Source organism: Ambystoma mexicanum, chromosome 10, assembly GCF_040938575.1.
Source record: "Ambystoma mexicanum isolate Mex_15411 chromosome 10, UKY_AmexF1_1, whole genome shotgun sequence".
Lineage (NCBI taxonomy): Eukaryota > Metazoa > Chordata > Amphibia > Caudata > Ambystomatidae > Ambystoma > Ambystoma mexicanum.
In genome coordinates this window covers 268,994,982-269,009,098 of record NC_090932.1, presented here as the reverse complement: position 1 = coordinate 269,009,098, position 14,117 = coordinate 268,994,982, and the positions used below count along the sequence as shown (strand labels likewise).

The 14,117-nt window shown below is 47.1% G+C and overlaps 1 protein-coding gene across 2 annotated transcripts in view; it reads left to right on the top strand.

Moving 5' to 3' along the window:
* WDR33 (WD repeat domain 33) overlaps nucleotides 1-7,999 on the top strand; it is a 935,332-nt gene extending 927,333 nt beyond the window's left edge. For both annotated transcript variants that reach the window (XM_069617826.1, XM_069617825.1), the window contains one exon: nucleotides 7,172-7,999. In XM_069617826.1, the coding sequence (XP_069473927.1) occupies nucleotides 7,172-7,398 (227 nt within the window). In that variant the 3' untranslated portion in view covers nucleotides 7,399-7,999. The remainder of the gene's footprint in view (nucleotides 1-7,171) is intronic.
* Nucleotides 8,000-14,117: the final 6,118 nt, after the last annotated feature.

Here is a 14,117-nt window from a genome sequence, read left to right as displayed (position 1 = left end):
TGTTCCTGTGCAGCTCTGCAGATCTCACTGTTCCTGGGCCTCAGTTGTGGGGACAAGAGGGAGGACGTCGGGGGACTCATGCAATGCACTGGCACAGTCAAAACCTGCAACCGGCAAACTTCTTTTGGTGGCTAAGTGTTTCACCTCCTAGTGTCTACCGCAAATAGCAACACTGCGGTTCCTGGCTGTCGAGATGGACTCTCCTTGCTTCTGGGGTCCCGCACTCTGTTGCTGGAACAGCTGAAAGAAAACCTTTCCTCTGGGAGTCTAGAGGATCTTCCAAAAGCTCTAGGCCAGCTGAAAAACAAAGCACACAATCTGGTGTTCCTCTCACTAGCTATACAGTTTCCAGCAGCAACTTTGTGGAAATTCAACCAGCTGCGAGATGGATGTGCAGGTGGCTTACTTTGGAGTTGATTGGTCCCACCAACTCAAGGGGAGAAGTCCTTGCAGGGGCTTCTCTGTCGATGCAAACTTGGTGGTTTGGCACTGCAGCAGGGCTTCACCGGGCAAACCATCAGTCCAGGAGTTGCAGCAGGCGTCCTCTTCAAGCTCATCTTTGAGTTCCTTCGTCCAGTGGTCGACTCTGCCTTCCAAGCCAAAGGACTCGCCTTTTATTCAGTACTCTCCCATTCATTCCAGCCTGGCTGTCACTCACCCAGCAGGGTGGCTGTCCTTGCCGGACAGTCAGCCAGCCAATCACCACAGAGTGCATTTGGGTATCCTAGGAGACTAAGCACAGGGAGATTCGGGCACCTCCCTCACTTCCTGCCCACCCAAGACACTCAGGCGCCAAGGGCGGACTTCTGTCCTAAAGCCCGCCAAAGGCACACGAACAAAGGGACCAAACCGAGTTTAGCGTGCAGAGACAAACACTAGAAGGACCTTTCCAAAAAGAAATGGCAAAAACAGAAGACCAGGACCAGTTTAAACAAAGGGGCTTAAAGCGCCATCTTGAAAAACATGGCTCTTGTGATTTTTAGCTACCGGTGTTCGCGGTCGGGAAAAATCATGGTAGTTCGTTATAAAACCGCTGCCACCAGCCTTTTCAATAAGAAAGGGTAGCATTTGACTGCTACATGACTGTTTAGACACAGGGGATACTATGTAACCCCTCCAGCACTCTATAGGAAGATGGTGTGTGTGTGCTGGGTCTATGAATTTAAAGACTAGTAAAGTCAATTTAACTTTACATTCTCTGGGAGACAGTCAGTCTCAGAGAAGGTATTTAAACCTTTGGAAGTCCAGAGGACACCCCTGTGCCACTGCACTAAAGGTGCTGTGTGACACAACAATAAAAAGATGATGCCTATGGAGTTATCTAAAACTCCATAACCAAAGGAATAAACACAGAAAACCAACAGAATTGAAAAGTTCAAAGCCCCAAAGTTTAGCAAAAGAGTTGGAGGACTCGAATGTAGGGGTAATTTAGCACTTGGGTGAGAATTCTCTCTTAACACCATACAAAAAGTAGATGCCTGTGAAGTTTGTCAGACTCCAAAAACAAAGGAAACAGAGTCCAAAACAGATCAAAATACATGTGTGTGAAAAAGGGCTCACTCTCTCCAGGGTTAAAATTAAAAAGTCCTAGAGACACCCCAGCTCTTTTGCTGGACTTTAAGGTTGAAGGGAATTAGCACAGAAATGATAATTTGAACTTCCTTCTCACAGGCTTCACAGCTGTTGACCATACAGTGATTTTATTGAACCTCTCTAACTTTGTGCAAGACTTTGGATCTAAGAAGTGCATCAGATCCATAGTGTGTCCCAAATGATTTTGGCTGTCCTGGCTCCCTGAAGACTCCATTGACTTTGATACTGTTTGTCCCTCATAGGTGGTAGCTTGTTGTATACTGCTACTGTTGTGAAAGGCTAATCTAGATTTCGTTGGAAGATTTAGCTGTCCTTGCATGTACTGAGAAACTATCCAACATTTTTCCTTCCCTATACTTTCCTTTCTATAAACCGCAGAATCTGCAAAGTTTACTAGTGATATATATAAATGCTATTACTGTCCTTGTGATTGAAGTCATCTCAGAGTGTAGGAATTGTGTAAGAAGCTTATCCACTAACTTGTTTTGATTCTGAAAAGTAATTTTAAAGTATATCTACATTGTTACACCTAATTGCATTTTTAACGAATGCTTATTTAAAAATGTATGTTAATTAAATAAACTCAAGGTTTCATTTATTAATAGTTATTTAAGTATTACCTGGCTACTTGTATTTAAGTATTTCATTTGTACAGCTCTACAGCTCACTATTACCCCTCTTGAGATGGCCTAGCTGCTAAGTCACACTACCAACTTGTATAGTACAGACCTATACCAAAAGATGGGTTACCTAATACCAAGCAGATAAGTGTTGTGTAGTCTCACACAGTGTGACAGCACCAATTCATACCTAACATCCTGCTTAGACCCCCAGAGCAAATTGAATAAGGGAGCCAGTGCAACACCTGTCCCTCTGGGAGCCTATCAGTGTTCCAGATGGCTTGCAGACTTGTAGGGGGAGTCTTGGTGGTTGTAGTCATAGGGAGCTTTGTTTTGCAGTCCACTATAATAGCTTATTTCTTGTGCCCTGTGCTCATGTTCGATATGGGGGATAAACTACTATGAGATACTTGATGTCTCATAGCCATATTATTTTTCCATGTTTAGTATTCTAGTTCTAGGGTAGGTTCAGTGTTACACCAATGTGGGCTGATGGAAGTCAGTACTTTAATAAATGCAGTGGCCCAAAGTTAGCGCCCAAATCGTCCATGGCAGAACTTCCTGTACGAATGTTGGAAATCATTTTTCTTCTAAGGGATGTTTTCTTGGTGTACATTGCCCAAGGTAATAGTGTCTCAAGCACTAAATTCTATGTTAATGTGGGTTGGGTTTCCTAAACAGTAAGTGACTGATCCACTCCTCTATAAATCACGTATATGTTATGAATTTGAGGCTAAATTCAAGCACAGGATTTGATTAACACACAATGGGCCAGATAGTCTGTTTTCTTGTTGAGGGCTTATACGCTGTATCGATGAGTGTTTCAACTATATTCACAATGATTAGTATTACTCCCCAAAATTTGTCATTTTGGGTCTCTTCGTAACCGCAGATCTTATTCCTGCTAAAACCTCGGTTGATGGCAGTGGAGTATCTGAAAATGTTGGGGGGGACATGACAACTGAAGGAAAGGGGTGAAGGGACGGTACGACGTCCTTTCATCGCAGAATGTTTTTTTCACTGGGTTTTTTACTGGGAATTTTTTTTCTAAAAAAACATCATATTTTTTAGGGGGGGTTAGTAAATTATATATATTTGGTGTGGGTCTTTGGGAATAAATACAAATGAAAGAAAATGGTGGAGTTGGGGGTGAGGAGGACCCCCCAAGAATAATTTGAAAAAAATGTGATGGTTTTTTTCGTAAAAGAAAATCTCGGTAAAAAACCCAGTGAAAAAACATCCCGCAATGAAATTACATGGAACCGAAGGGACGGCAGATGGTGGCTGTGAGGGATTGTTTCGGCCAAATTGTTAAAAAAAAATTGTTTGACAGATTTCGGCCACCACCATTAGTTCGAAGCCGAAGATACTGAACATGAAGAGCAGTGGTTGCAGGGGTGGCCCACTCAGCCCATGTTCGGTATTTTTGGCTTCAGTGGTTGCACGGGTATCCCTGCTTGCTCAGCATTGGTGGCAGGGGACCCAACAAAGAAAAGGGACGGTGAGGCAACAGATCCGACCCGCGTCAAAGGGATGGATCTGACGCTGCAGGTTACAGGAGAGGCAACGGATGGAGAAAAGGTAAGTGGGGGGATTTATCGTAGTACTGGCGATTTGAGGGGACATGGGTTTGGTTTTTTGTACCGAGGTAAAACCGTATTCGCAGCGAAAATGACTGGTTAATTCTGCCGTGATTTTGTTTGTCGGTCAAACAACCTAAATCCCTGAGGGATAACACTAAACTACTACACCACAAGAGCCCATTGCAGACGCTCTGTTACAAATTTCATAAGACTGGTGGGAACTCTTTTAAAATTCAATTGGGCCACCGCATATCTTCAGCCGGCCTGCCATGCACCCAGTGACACATAACATTCACAAACTTCATTCCACTAGAACATACACTAGAACATACAAACAGTGCATTATTTATCATTCATTCAGACCTAAAAGTCAACACACATATGCTTGCACACACACTCTCACACAAATGCACCTCCACTGACATACACTGTGTGCACACAACATTTATATGTACATTTACAATAACACATGAAACCATTGAGCAAACCAGGCTTCATCACCCCCTGATACCTGAAATTCTGACTTGACCTAGCTGAACTATAAAGCCATGGCCGAAAGGACCAGATTCACTGGAATGTCAGCAATTCGCCTGATCTTTCCTTTCATTCGACTTGTCCTTGGCCTCAAGCCCTGGGATCGTATCTCTCCAGCTCTGAAATCTCTCCATTGGCTCCCAGTGGATGCAAGGATTAAATTCAAAACCCTCTGCATTGTCCACAAGGCTTTCTGGGGCCTGGGTCCTAAATACCTTCAGCGATCCCTTAACCGATACCTCCCCTCCCGAGCTCTTCTCTCCTCTACCTCTAACTCCCTCATGGGTAGCTGTTTTTCAAAGAAACGAGCGGGGGGGTAGATATGTCTTCGGCTGGGGCCTCCCTCTGGAATAGCCTCCCTGCCACTCTAAAACTTGAGGAGAACCATCTTCGGTTCCGGAAGCACCTCAAGAGCTTCCTCTTTGCTTCTGACTTCACTCCCCCTCTCTCCCCTGCTGATCTGCTCTCTTGGCACTGTGCACCTGGCCACCCTCTGTCCCCTGGGCCCAGGTAACGGGTCACCCTGCTACCCTCCTGCACTGCATCCTGGCCACCCCTTGCACTGAGGACCGTATCTGTACCCATGCAGTCCCCCACTCCTTCATGTTCTTCTTTTTCTGCACTTATCAGACTTACCCCAGTCTGCTGCCGTAAACACAGCACTTGCCACTTGTTGGCTGTTTATTGCCTCTATCGATTTGTTTTTATTTATTTGTCTCCCCTCTGGTCCGCACTCTCCACTCTCCCCCTTCCATGCACTTTTCCCCTATCCCTTTCCCATGCACTTGCATGTTCTCAATGTCACTGGGCCTTGTAAGATCGTTGTTGTATTCTCCCCTTTTGCCTGGTCGCACTCTGAAACACTTGTGTATGAGCGCGATACAAATAAAATATATCATTCAAAGGCAGAAATCATTGGTCAGTGCAGTGGGTGACAAAGTATAATTGGTTTAGATTTTTAAATGCCATATATCTCCAAACGCACCTTATGTGTCTACGTGCTGATAGATTTTTTTCTACAAGATTCTGACTGATTAAAATTAAGGTATGTTTTCCTGTGTTCCAATGGCTCCACGCAGTGAAGTACAGAGCGGGAGAGTCGCATTGGGGGGGGGGAGCTACATCAACTAAGCCTGGAAAAGATGTGCACGGTTGCCTAAATTGTCCACATCCCAGTTGCACCATTTAACCAAGTGTGTGATCCTGAGCAAATTATTTAATCACAATGTGCCTTATCTGCAGCTCTGTAAGTGATTCTGATTCACTTCAAAGTGTACGTTAATGTATCATGCCATTATAATGGAAATGGTACCTCCAAGTATCAAAGACTGATGATGCGCCTTCGAATGTCCTTTTCTGTGAAGTCACTTCTGTTGGTGCAATGCATATGCTAATTAGGAAGTTTGCATGTATTTTGCCTCTGAGGGCTTGGGCAGAGCTCCCCAACAAACATACACAATTAAACATGTATATTTTTTTAAAGTAATTCTGCTCTGCTTTCAAATGCTGCTCGGGCCGTGTCTCATGCTACACCGACCTGACCTCTTCGCAGTCACGCACCTCCAGACAGAAACCAGGAAGCTGAATGAGCTTCCTAGTTCCTGTCTGTGTGTCGCACAAACACAAAGCTGGAAAACGATGCTGTGCCGCTGGCCCCCGGAAGTGCTGCTGCTAGTGTGACGGCACAGGTGCCAGGCCCTGCAACTCCCAGTTCAGCACCCTGGCTGCTGACTTTGAGTCAGGCCAGCCGGGTGAGGGACTGAGCCACGCAGGGCATCCCAGCCCTGAATGTGTTGCAGCGCGGCTGCCAGGCATCTCTGCATTATGTAATGAGGCAGCGCAAGCCTTGCTGAGCACCCAAGCCGGGCTCACGCTGTCCAATTACATAATTGATGATTGCAGCCCCCCTGCCCTCCCTCCAAAAGATGGGGTGGGGGGGACAAAAAGGCATGCCACAGAAGTTGGGGGGACAAAACCCCCTGTCCTCCCCCAGCCCACCTATAATTACACCCATGGTTGACTATCTTGTGGCAATTTGTCCTGCTTGTTCAAGCCCTTATGTATTTTTTGTAGGGTAAATATACAGAATTATTGTTTTAATAAGAGAAATGTTGCCATCTCTAGTGTTCAGTCATAATGGGTCCATGATGCCATTCAAACTCTTTTTGTGGAATTTTCTACCAACGATGCATTTGGAGAATGGCGCCTGAAGTATGATCTATGTTAGATTGTTTTCGGCTTTATTTCTCTTTGTTTTCCTGATGTAACATGATGCAAATGCTAACATCCACTCAGGCTAGGTTACAGTGAGTAAAAGGGCCAAATGTGAGAGATTAGTAATTTAATCATAGTGATGAACTCATTTGTAAAAATGTTTTTACAATTTTGTGAAGTTTTTCATTTCCTTACACGAAAGTGGTACTCTGTGGTACACCATATCCCGATAGTCGTTTAAGGTGGTAATCTTCCACCATTTCACAATTTCTTTTTTTAAGTGTTCAATTTTAAATAACTTGGAACATAGTCAAAAAGTTATCTGTCATTGTAGAGACTGCAAATACATGCACATTTGTTGTGTTTTCAGTGTTTAAACGACATTGGTCATCCAAATTCTTCAGTCCTGCTTATATCCTTTCTGTTACTTAAGCATGTTCCCAAATGCATTGTTTTCAGTAGTCATGTTTACAAATTACCATAAATCATAATTGCCAATGTATGTCTTATCAAATAGGGGGATCAAGTTGGTAAAGAAGTGTGCATGATCAAATATTCAGTTAGAGGGGCAAAACACTAAGCCTATGAAGCAGTCTGATGCACTGTTTTTCTTTTTCCACCTCTTAGGACGAGGCAGTGCACCTTCATCCCAAAGAGTGGGAAAGTCCAGCCGATCTGGCCCTCAAGATGGGGATTCCCTCCATGAGGAAGGATTTGGAGGTCCTTCAGCCAACAGCACCTCATCCAGAGGAGGCAGAAGTGCAAACTGGAGAGGTGGAAGCAGCATAAACTCTGGACAGTCACGCAGAGGAGCTGCAAGGGGATCAGGGCGTGGTGGTGGCAGAAGCCGATAGATGTTGGATTGACTGAATCCTCTGCCAAGTTAATATTTTACAATATTTGAATGGAAACATTGGGTGAACTCTTAATGAGCGAAATATGCAGGGGAGAAGCCAGAGCCACTGCTGATCAAGAATCCCCAAGCAGGACGGAGACATTACCCGGGCAAGACCCCTCTTAAATTGTGCAAAGCTAAAACAGTTGGCTCTTGGAACCGGACAACTTTGAACTGCCAGCCACCTTTCAACTGGCTTATCTCATTCAACCACACCAATGTGTTTTTCTCCACCTTCCTTACTCAATGTATTGTTCCTTCAGAACAAACCTTAACACACTATGACCCACCATCTCATCCACAATGTCATATCTGTGGATAAAAGCTGGAATTGTTTTGTTTTAGTGTGTTGAGTCTTGGGGGTTCCCCCTTTCATTCCCACCCCCTTCATGTTGCTGAGTACAGAGATTCAATCTCCACTACTCTTCCTTTCCAAAGATGTCCTCTCTCACTCAGAGAATGTTCCATGCCCTATGTACAGATTGTCAGATGTTTAGTTGTTTTTTGTATGAAAAATGGAATGTAATTTGCGCAAGAATTAACACAAATCCTTTGGTGTTGCTTATTTTTCTTATTTCATTTGCATAACCATTGTACATGTTGGTTTATTAGGCCGCTGTCGTGTTTTCACCTATTCTTTACACATGCATAGTTACTAATGGGAACATAGATTGGGGAAAATATGAACAACTTATTCAGGCTTTAAAACATCTTTAAATCAGCCTTGTCCAGCATGGGGTCTAGCATGGATTCACATGCTCATGAATATTCCCAGTCAGGCTGGAAATCTGCAGTAAAAATAAAAGCAGTTTTGCTTTAGCCTATAAACTGCTCGTCTCTCCTATAACAAATCACTGCCCTTTTGTGTCGTACTGCCCCTATCCAATGACCGGCCTCTCCCTAAGCTCCACCCAGGTGGCTATCTTCAACTTACCACACTGTTGGGGGAATGGGGAGGGTTCCTCTCACCTTACTTATCTTATTTAGCTATTTTTTCAAGTTTTTTCAGATGCATTTATTTCTTCATTTATTTTTTTCCATCCGTAGTGAGGCTCAGTTGTCTGCGAAGATATGCGTTAATCACCAGTTCTTCTCTTCAACTTGTTCGGAAGGCCCAGGCTTGGGCCGCGTTCACACCTTGACGATGTCAAAGGAAAAGATGAGTTTCTCCAGCATGGGGTCTGGCATGGATTCACATGGTCATGAATATTCCCCGTCGTCAGGCTGGGAATCCTTGGTAAAAGAAAAGTGTCACTTTTTATTTTTTAATTTTTTTTTTTACTGTCTTTCTCCTAAATACCAATCGCTAAGCTCTGGCTCAAACTGACACCAGCCAATGACTGCCCTCTCCCCAAGCCCCTGCTCTGGTAGCCATCTTCAGATTTTTACCACACGTTCAAGTGTTGGGAGTCCTTGTGTTTTGCTCTTCTAGCTTTCTGCGTTTTTCTACGCTTATTTGGTGGGAAAACTGTTTTTGTCAGTTGAGCATGTGTGCTCCATCGCTTATCAGATCAACGGGGATCCGTTTGTAGGCTTCGTTCTTGGCCCCACAAGGGCTTAAATCGTCGAGTGTTTGTTCTTGGAAGCTTCCGGAAGTCATTCATGCCTACACCGCGCCAGAGCATGTCAGAGGAGAAGGATGCAGCTACCCTCTTCAAGCTTTGCTCCTGCTGCGGTTTTCAGAATGTTTTCATGGATGACCAGCATTCCCAGTGCCTGTATTGTTTGCACCTGACGCACAAGGAGGAAGATTGTGAAATTTGCTGTGGCCTCCCCAAGCGCACAATGAAGGACCGGCATGCCTGTCTGGCGACGTGGATCAAGGCCAAAGCCCCTACCCCGAGTCAGCCTCAGGGGCATGCCTCATCTGGATCCGGCCATCCTGAGCGGGCTTCTAAGTCCTTTGAGGGTGCTCCATGCGTGGGGGCCCAAGACAAGGCCAAGCACTGCAAGTCTGTTTCCGCCGGGTTCGCTGCGCAAGCGGGTCCCGCAATGGGCAGGGCACGCTCAGTCTCAATCTGCTTCGATCTCCAGCCATCACTCCGATTCTTCGTCTGGAAGGAAGTCGGCTACCCCAGAGAAGCATGATGAGACTGGACAGGACATGGGATACGTCCTTGCGATGCAGACCCAAGGTAGTTCAGACCAGGCCGTCATGTGCCATTGAGATGCTGGCGGCCGCCCTCTCGGCTCAAGCTACTCTGGTGGGAGCCAGAGTGACACTTCCTCCCAGGTGGGAGGCTTCGGACAAACCAGTGGAGAAGACTCCGGTGAAGAGGGTGCCAGACATCAGCCCTAGGCTGACACTTCAGGACCTGAAGAGGGGCGTAGGGGGGGGGGGTGAGTGGAAGAGCTTCAGGGCACGGATATTTCATCATCCGATGAGGAAGAAGTTTCTGTCCACACCATCCAAGAGGACGTGGGTGATGACGACGAGAACATCAAGATGTTGCCTGCTGGAGGCGGCGATGCCGATCGACCAAGGGACGACGGTACAGGTGCTGAGCCCAGCGATCCTGTTCCCCTGTTCCCACTTAGGGACCTGTTGTAGGATATTCTCTCGACCCTCCACACACTGGTGTCGGAGATTCAGAAGAGGATGCTGACGGCACCACCAGCGACACCACCGATGATGACCCCGTTGACACTGGGGCCGCCTCCGCTGAAGAAAAGGAGGAGACACCCTACACCTCCACTCCAGCCATCACTGTTCTCCCACTCCCCTCCCGCACCCAGGGAAAGAAAAGGCTACAACTGACACCGATGACTGTGGTGGCCTCTCACACCACCAAGGGCTTCTCCACTGGACGAGGTGGGATCCTTTCATTCCATGCTAGCCCGTGTGTCAGACCTTTTTCAGCTCACCCCGGAAGAGAGGAAAAAGGAAGGTTTCCTGTACCAACGCTGGGAGGCAAAGAGGAAAACCATTCTGTCAGTACCACTCCTGGACCATGTCTGGGACGAGGGGCTGGCGCGCCTGATGAATCCTTCCTCGGCGCCGGCTAAGAGACCGGCTAAAGTATTGGGTGCTGGAGTCTGCACCCAAGTGTCTCAGGTCGCAACCATTGCCGGACTCGGCTCCGGCAAGAAAGAAATCATCCAATCAATTGTCGTCAACATCTGTCCCCCTGGACAGCAAGGGGAAGAAACTGGATATCGTGGGACAGAAAGTCATTTATTTGGCAGCGACAACGATGAAGTCGGCCAACGCCTTAGCAATCCTGACCAGGTACGACCGGGAGCTTTGGTTTAAGATGGCCCTGATCCTGGACTTCCTCCCCGAGGACAAGTGGGTAGAGGCAATGGAAATCCTTCAGGAGGGCGAGGTGAAGTCGGACCATGCCATCACTGTGGCCCTGGACATTGCAGACACAGGGTACTGCCAGTTGAGCAACAGTGTTTGCCTCCGTCGTCGTGGTTGGCTGAAGGCCACTGACTTCAGACAAGAGGTCCAGACAAGGGTAGTTCCAAGGCCCTTGGGAGGTGGCCACCGTCGTCATCAATGCTTAAGGCTCCCAGGGCAGGGTGCCGGCCTCCACGCAGGATTGAACTGGGTGTGATGTCGGGCCCCCATCCCTGCACTCCGGTGGGAGGCCAGCTGGCGAACTTCTTCAGCTCGTGGGAAAACCTCTCCACCGATTGATGGGTGCTGGACACTCTCGCCCGCGGACACACTCTGGAGTTTCAACTAAAGTTTATTTATATTGCGCGCCAGACCCGAATGTAGAAGGGCGCAGGTGCAACAAGATTATTCTCAGCTTGGTTACAGTGCTGTACAGTAATTGCAGAGTGAGCATAGGTACAACAGTTACGGGAGTGATACACAGTTAAAAATGTACATATTCACATATGTGAAACAATTCACAAATATACATATTACAGGTATATGTGGGGTAGGCAGGTGAGTTAATGGTCATTGTCCTTTATCCACTGAATGTAATTGCGTCTTAAGTGGGGGTAAGTTTGCGGTGCCCTTAGGAAGAGTGGCAGAGAGTTCCAATGTTGGGCTGCTTTCACCTGGAAGCTGTTGCCGCCTGTTTTGGTTCGTTTGAACCTGGGAACTAGGAGCAGGTTGGCATTGGCGGTTCCGGTAGGTCTGTTGGGGGTGTATCTTTTTATTCTGTCGACTAAGCAGCGAGGGGCTGCATAGTTGAGGCATTTATGAGTTAAGGAGGCTACTTTATGCAGGATTTTGTCGGAGGTGGTGAGCCAGTTATGGGCTCTCCTGATATTGGATATGTGTGCTCTCTTGGGAATGCTAAGCACTGCTCTAAGAGCATTGTTTTGCAGAGTCTGGATTTTGTTTGTAACATATTTGTTGGCTCCTACATAGAGGGCGTTGCAGTAGTCCAATTTTGATAGTATAAGGGCTCTGGCTAAGGTAGTGCAGCTCTGGGTGGAACGGAAGGGTTTGGCTGCTCTTATTAGTTTGCAAGTGTGGGTTGTGGAGGAGGCCATGGAACTAGCCTGTTTGCGGCAGGAGAGGGAGGAGACTAGGTAAATTCCTAAAGTTTTAACTTCCTTGGCTACCTTGATAGAGTTGCCATCTATGATGAAGTTAGTGTAGTTATGATCCAATTTGTTTAGGTTGGGGGTGGAACCGAGGATACAGAGTTCGGTCTTGTTATCATTCAGGCATAGGCTGTGGGAGGCCATCCATGCCTGGATGATGAGGTACACCCTGTTCACCAAGGCCAAATCCTTATTGTAATCTCCCGTCAACGGGATGAGGATCTGGGTATCATTGGCTTAATTTGTGTAGGTGATAGCCAGGCCGTCAAGGTCATCAAACAGGGGCTTTGTGAACACGTTGTACAATGCTTTGAGAAACGCATCATCCCCCCCCCCCCCGCAAGTGATGGGGATAGGGTCAGGGGACGCTGAGGTAGAGAAGACACACATAGACCTGCTATTCAGGAAGGATTCAATCCAACCTATGGCTTCTTGGGAGAAATGGGCTGCTGCGTTAGTGATTGCAGAGAATTTTATGATCTACTAAATCAAATGCTGCAGAGAGATCAAGAAGAAGTAATAGAGCAGTTTTCCCGTTATCTCTAAGGGTATCAATTTGAGCTTTGAGATCGATTAGGGCAGTCTCTGTCTCGTGTTGGGGTCTGAAACCCGATTGCCGGATTCCCAGGAGATGGTTTAATTCAAGGTATTGTTGTATTTGTAGGTAAACTGTCTTGTCGAATATTGAGTAGGAAGTGGATGGTTGTGATGGGTCTGTAGTTAGTAGCTACAGATGGGTCTAGGGGGGAGGGGCTTGAGTAAAGGGAGAACCCAGGACTCTTTAAGATTATTGGGGACAATGCCTGATGAGAAAGAGGTGTTAATGAGTTTGGTGATGAATGGTGAGAGGTCTCTTGCTGCGTCCTTAATGATTTGTGAGGGGCAAGGGTCACCCTGGCAGTTAGAAGGTTTGAGGCCAAGGATAATTTTTTCCTCTTCTAGCATGGAGACTTTAGAGAAGCTGAAGCGGGAGAGTGGGTTAGATGTAGTGTTGAGTGTAGGGTGGGGGGGTATCGGTAGAGTTTGTGGAATTGGTTAGGGATTCTTTTTTTATTTTGATTTGTAGACCTGTGACTTTGTTGGAGAGGGCGCTTTGGACACTGGTGCACCAATGTTGATCTTTCTCCGGCATGGGGTCTGGCATGGATTCACATGCTCATGAATATTCCCCGTCTTCAGGCTGGGAATCCTTGGTAAAGAAAAAACTCAGTATCCGTTTCTGATCTGTCTTTCTTAGTAGCAACCAATCACTGGTCTCTGGGTCATACTGCCTCCAGCCAATGACTGCTCTCTCCCTAAGCCCCGCCACTGGCAGCCATCCTCAGATTTTTACTGCACGTTTGAGTGTTGGGAGTCCTTGTGCTATAGCTCTCGAGCTTTACTGCGTTTTGCGTTTTTTCTAAGAGTTTTATCTCATGTTTTCGGTCAGTCGAGCCTCAAGCTCCACCGTTTATACTTCCGATCAACGGGGACCCGTTTCAGACTTTTCTATGCCCCTCAAGGGTGAAGTTTTTGTCGAGTTACGCTTCTTGGAGGATTCCAGAAGTTTCTGAGGCCTACCCCGCAGACATGGCCCAGGAGAAAGGAAGCTCGACACCCTGATCCAAGCTGTTTAGGAACTGTCATGGATGCGGATTACAGAATGTGTTCAAGGAGGACGAGCACTCGAGGTGCCTCTACTGTCTTCACAAGGACAAAACGCACGTGGAGAAGGACTGTGCGTTTTGCATGAACATGTCGGATCGGACTATGAGGGATCATCGGACCCGTCTCACCAACTGGCTCGAAGGCAAGAGCCTAACAGGTGCGAAGAAGTCCGAGCGGTCTTCTAAGTCCTGTGAGGATGCCCTGATGACGGGGGCCCAGCAGAAGGCAAAGCACCGTGGGCACCGGGAGCGCCGAACGGTCAGGCTCCTCGGCTGCCAGGCAGGGCGCACCTTCACTGACGCCATCAACCACGAGCCAACACTCTGGCTTCGGGAAGAGAAAATCTGAGAACCCGGCTAAGCTTCTGGAGAGGCCCTGGTCGATCTCAAAGGAACCAGCCGAAGGGGAGCGAGGCGGTGACTCTCCCCCTAAGGTGAAGCCCTCAAGCGCGCCCAAGGTGGTGAAGGCCTTGATTCAAGTGGCCAAAGCCTCTATTGAGGGAGTCGCTGCGGCCCTGGC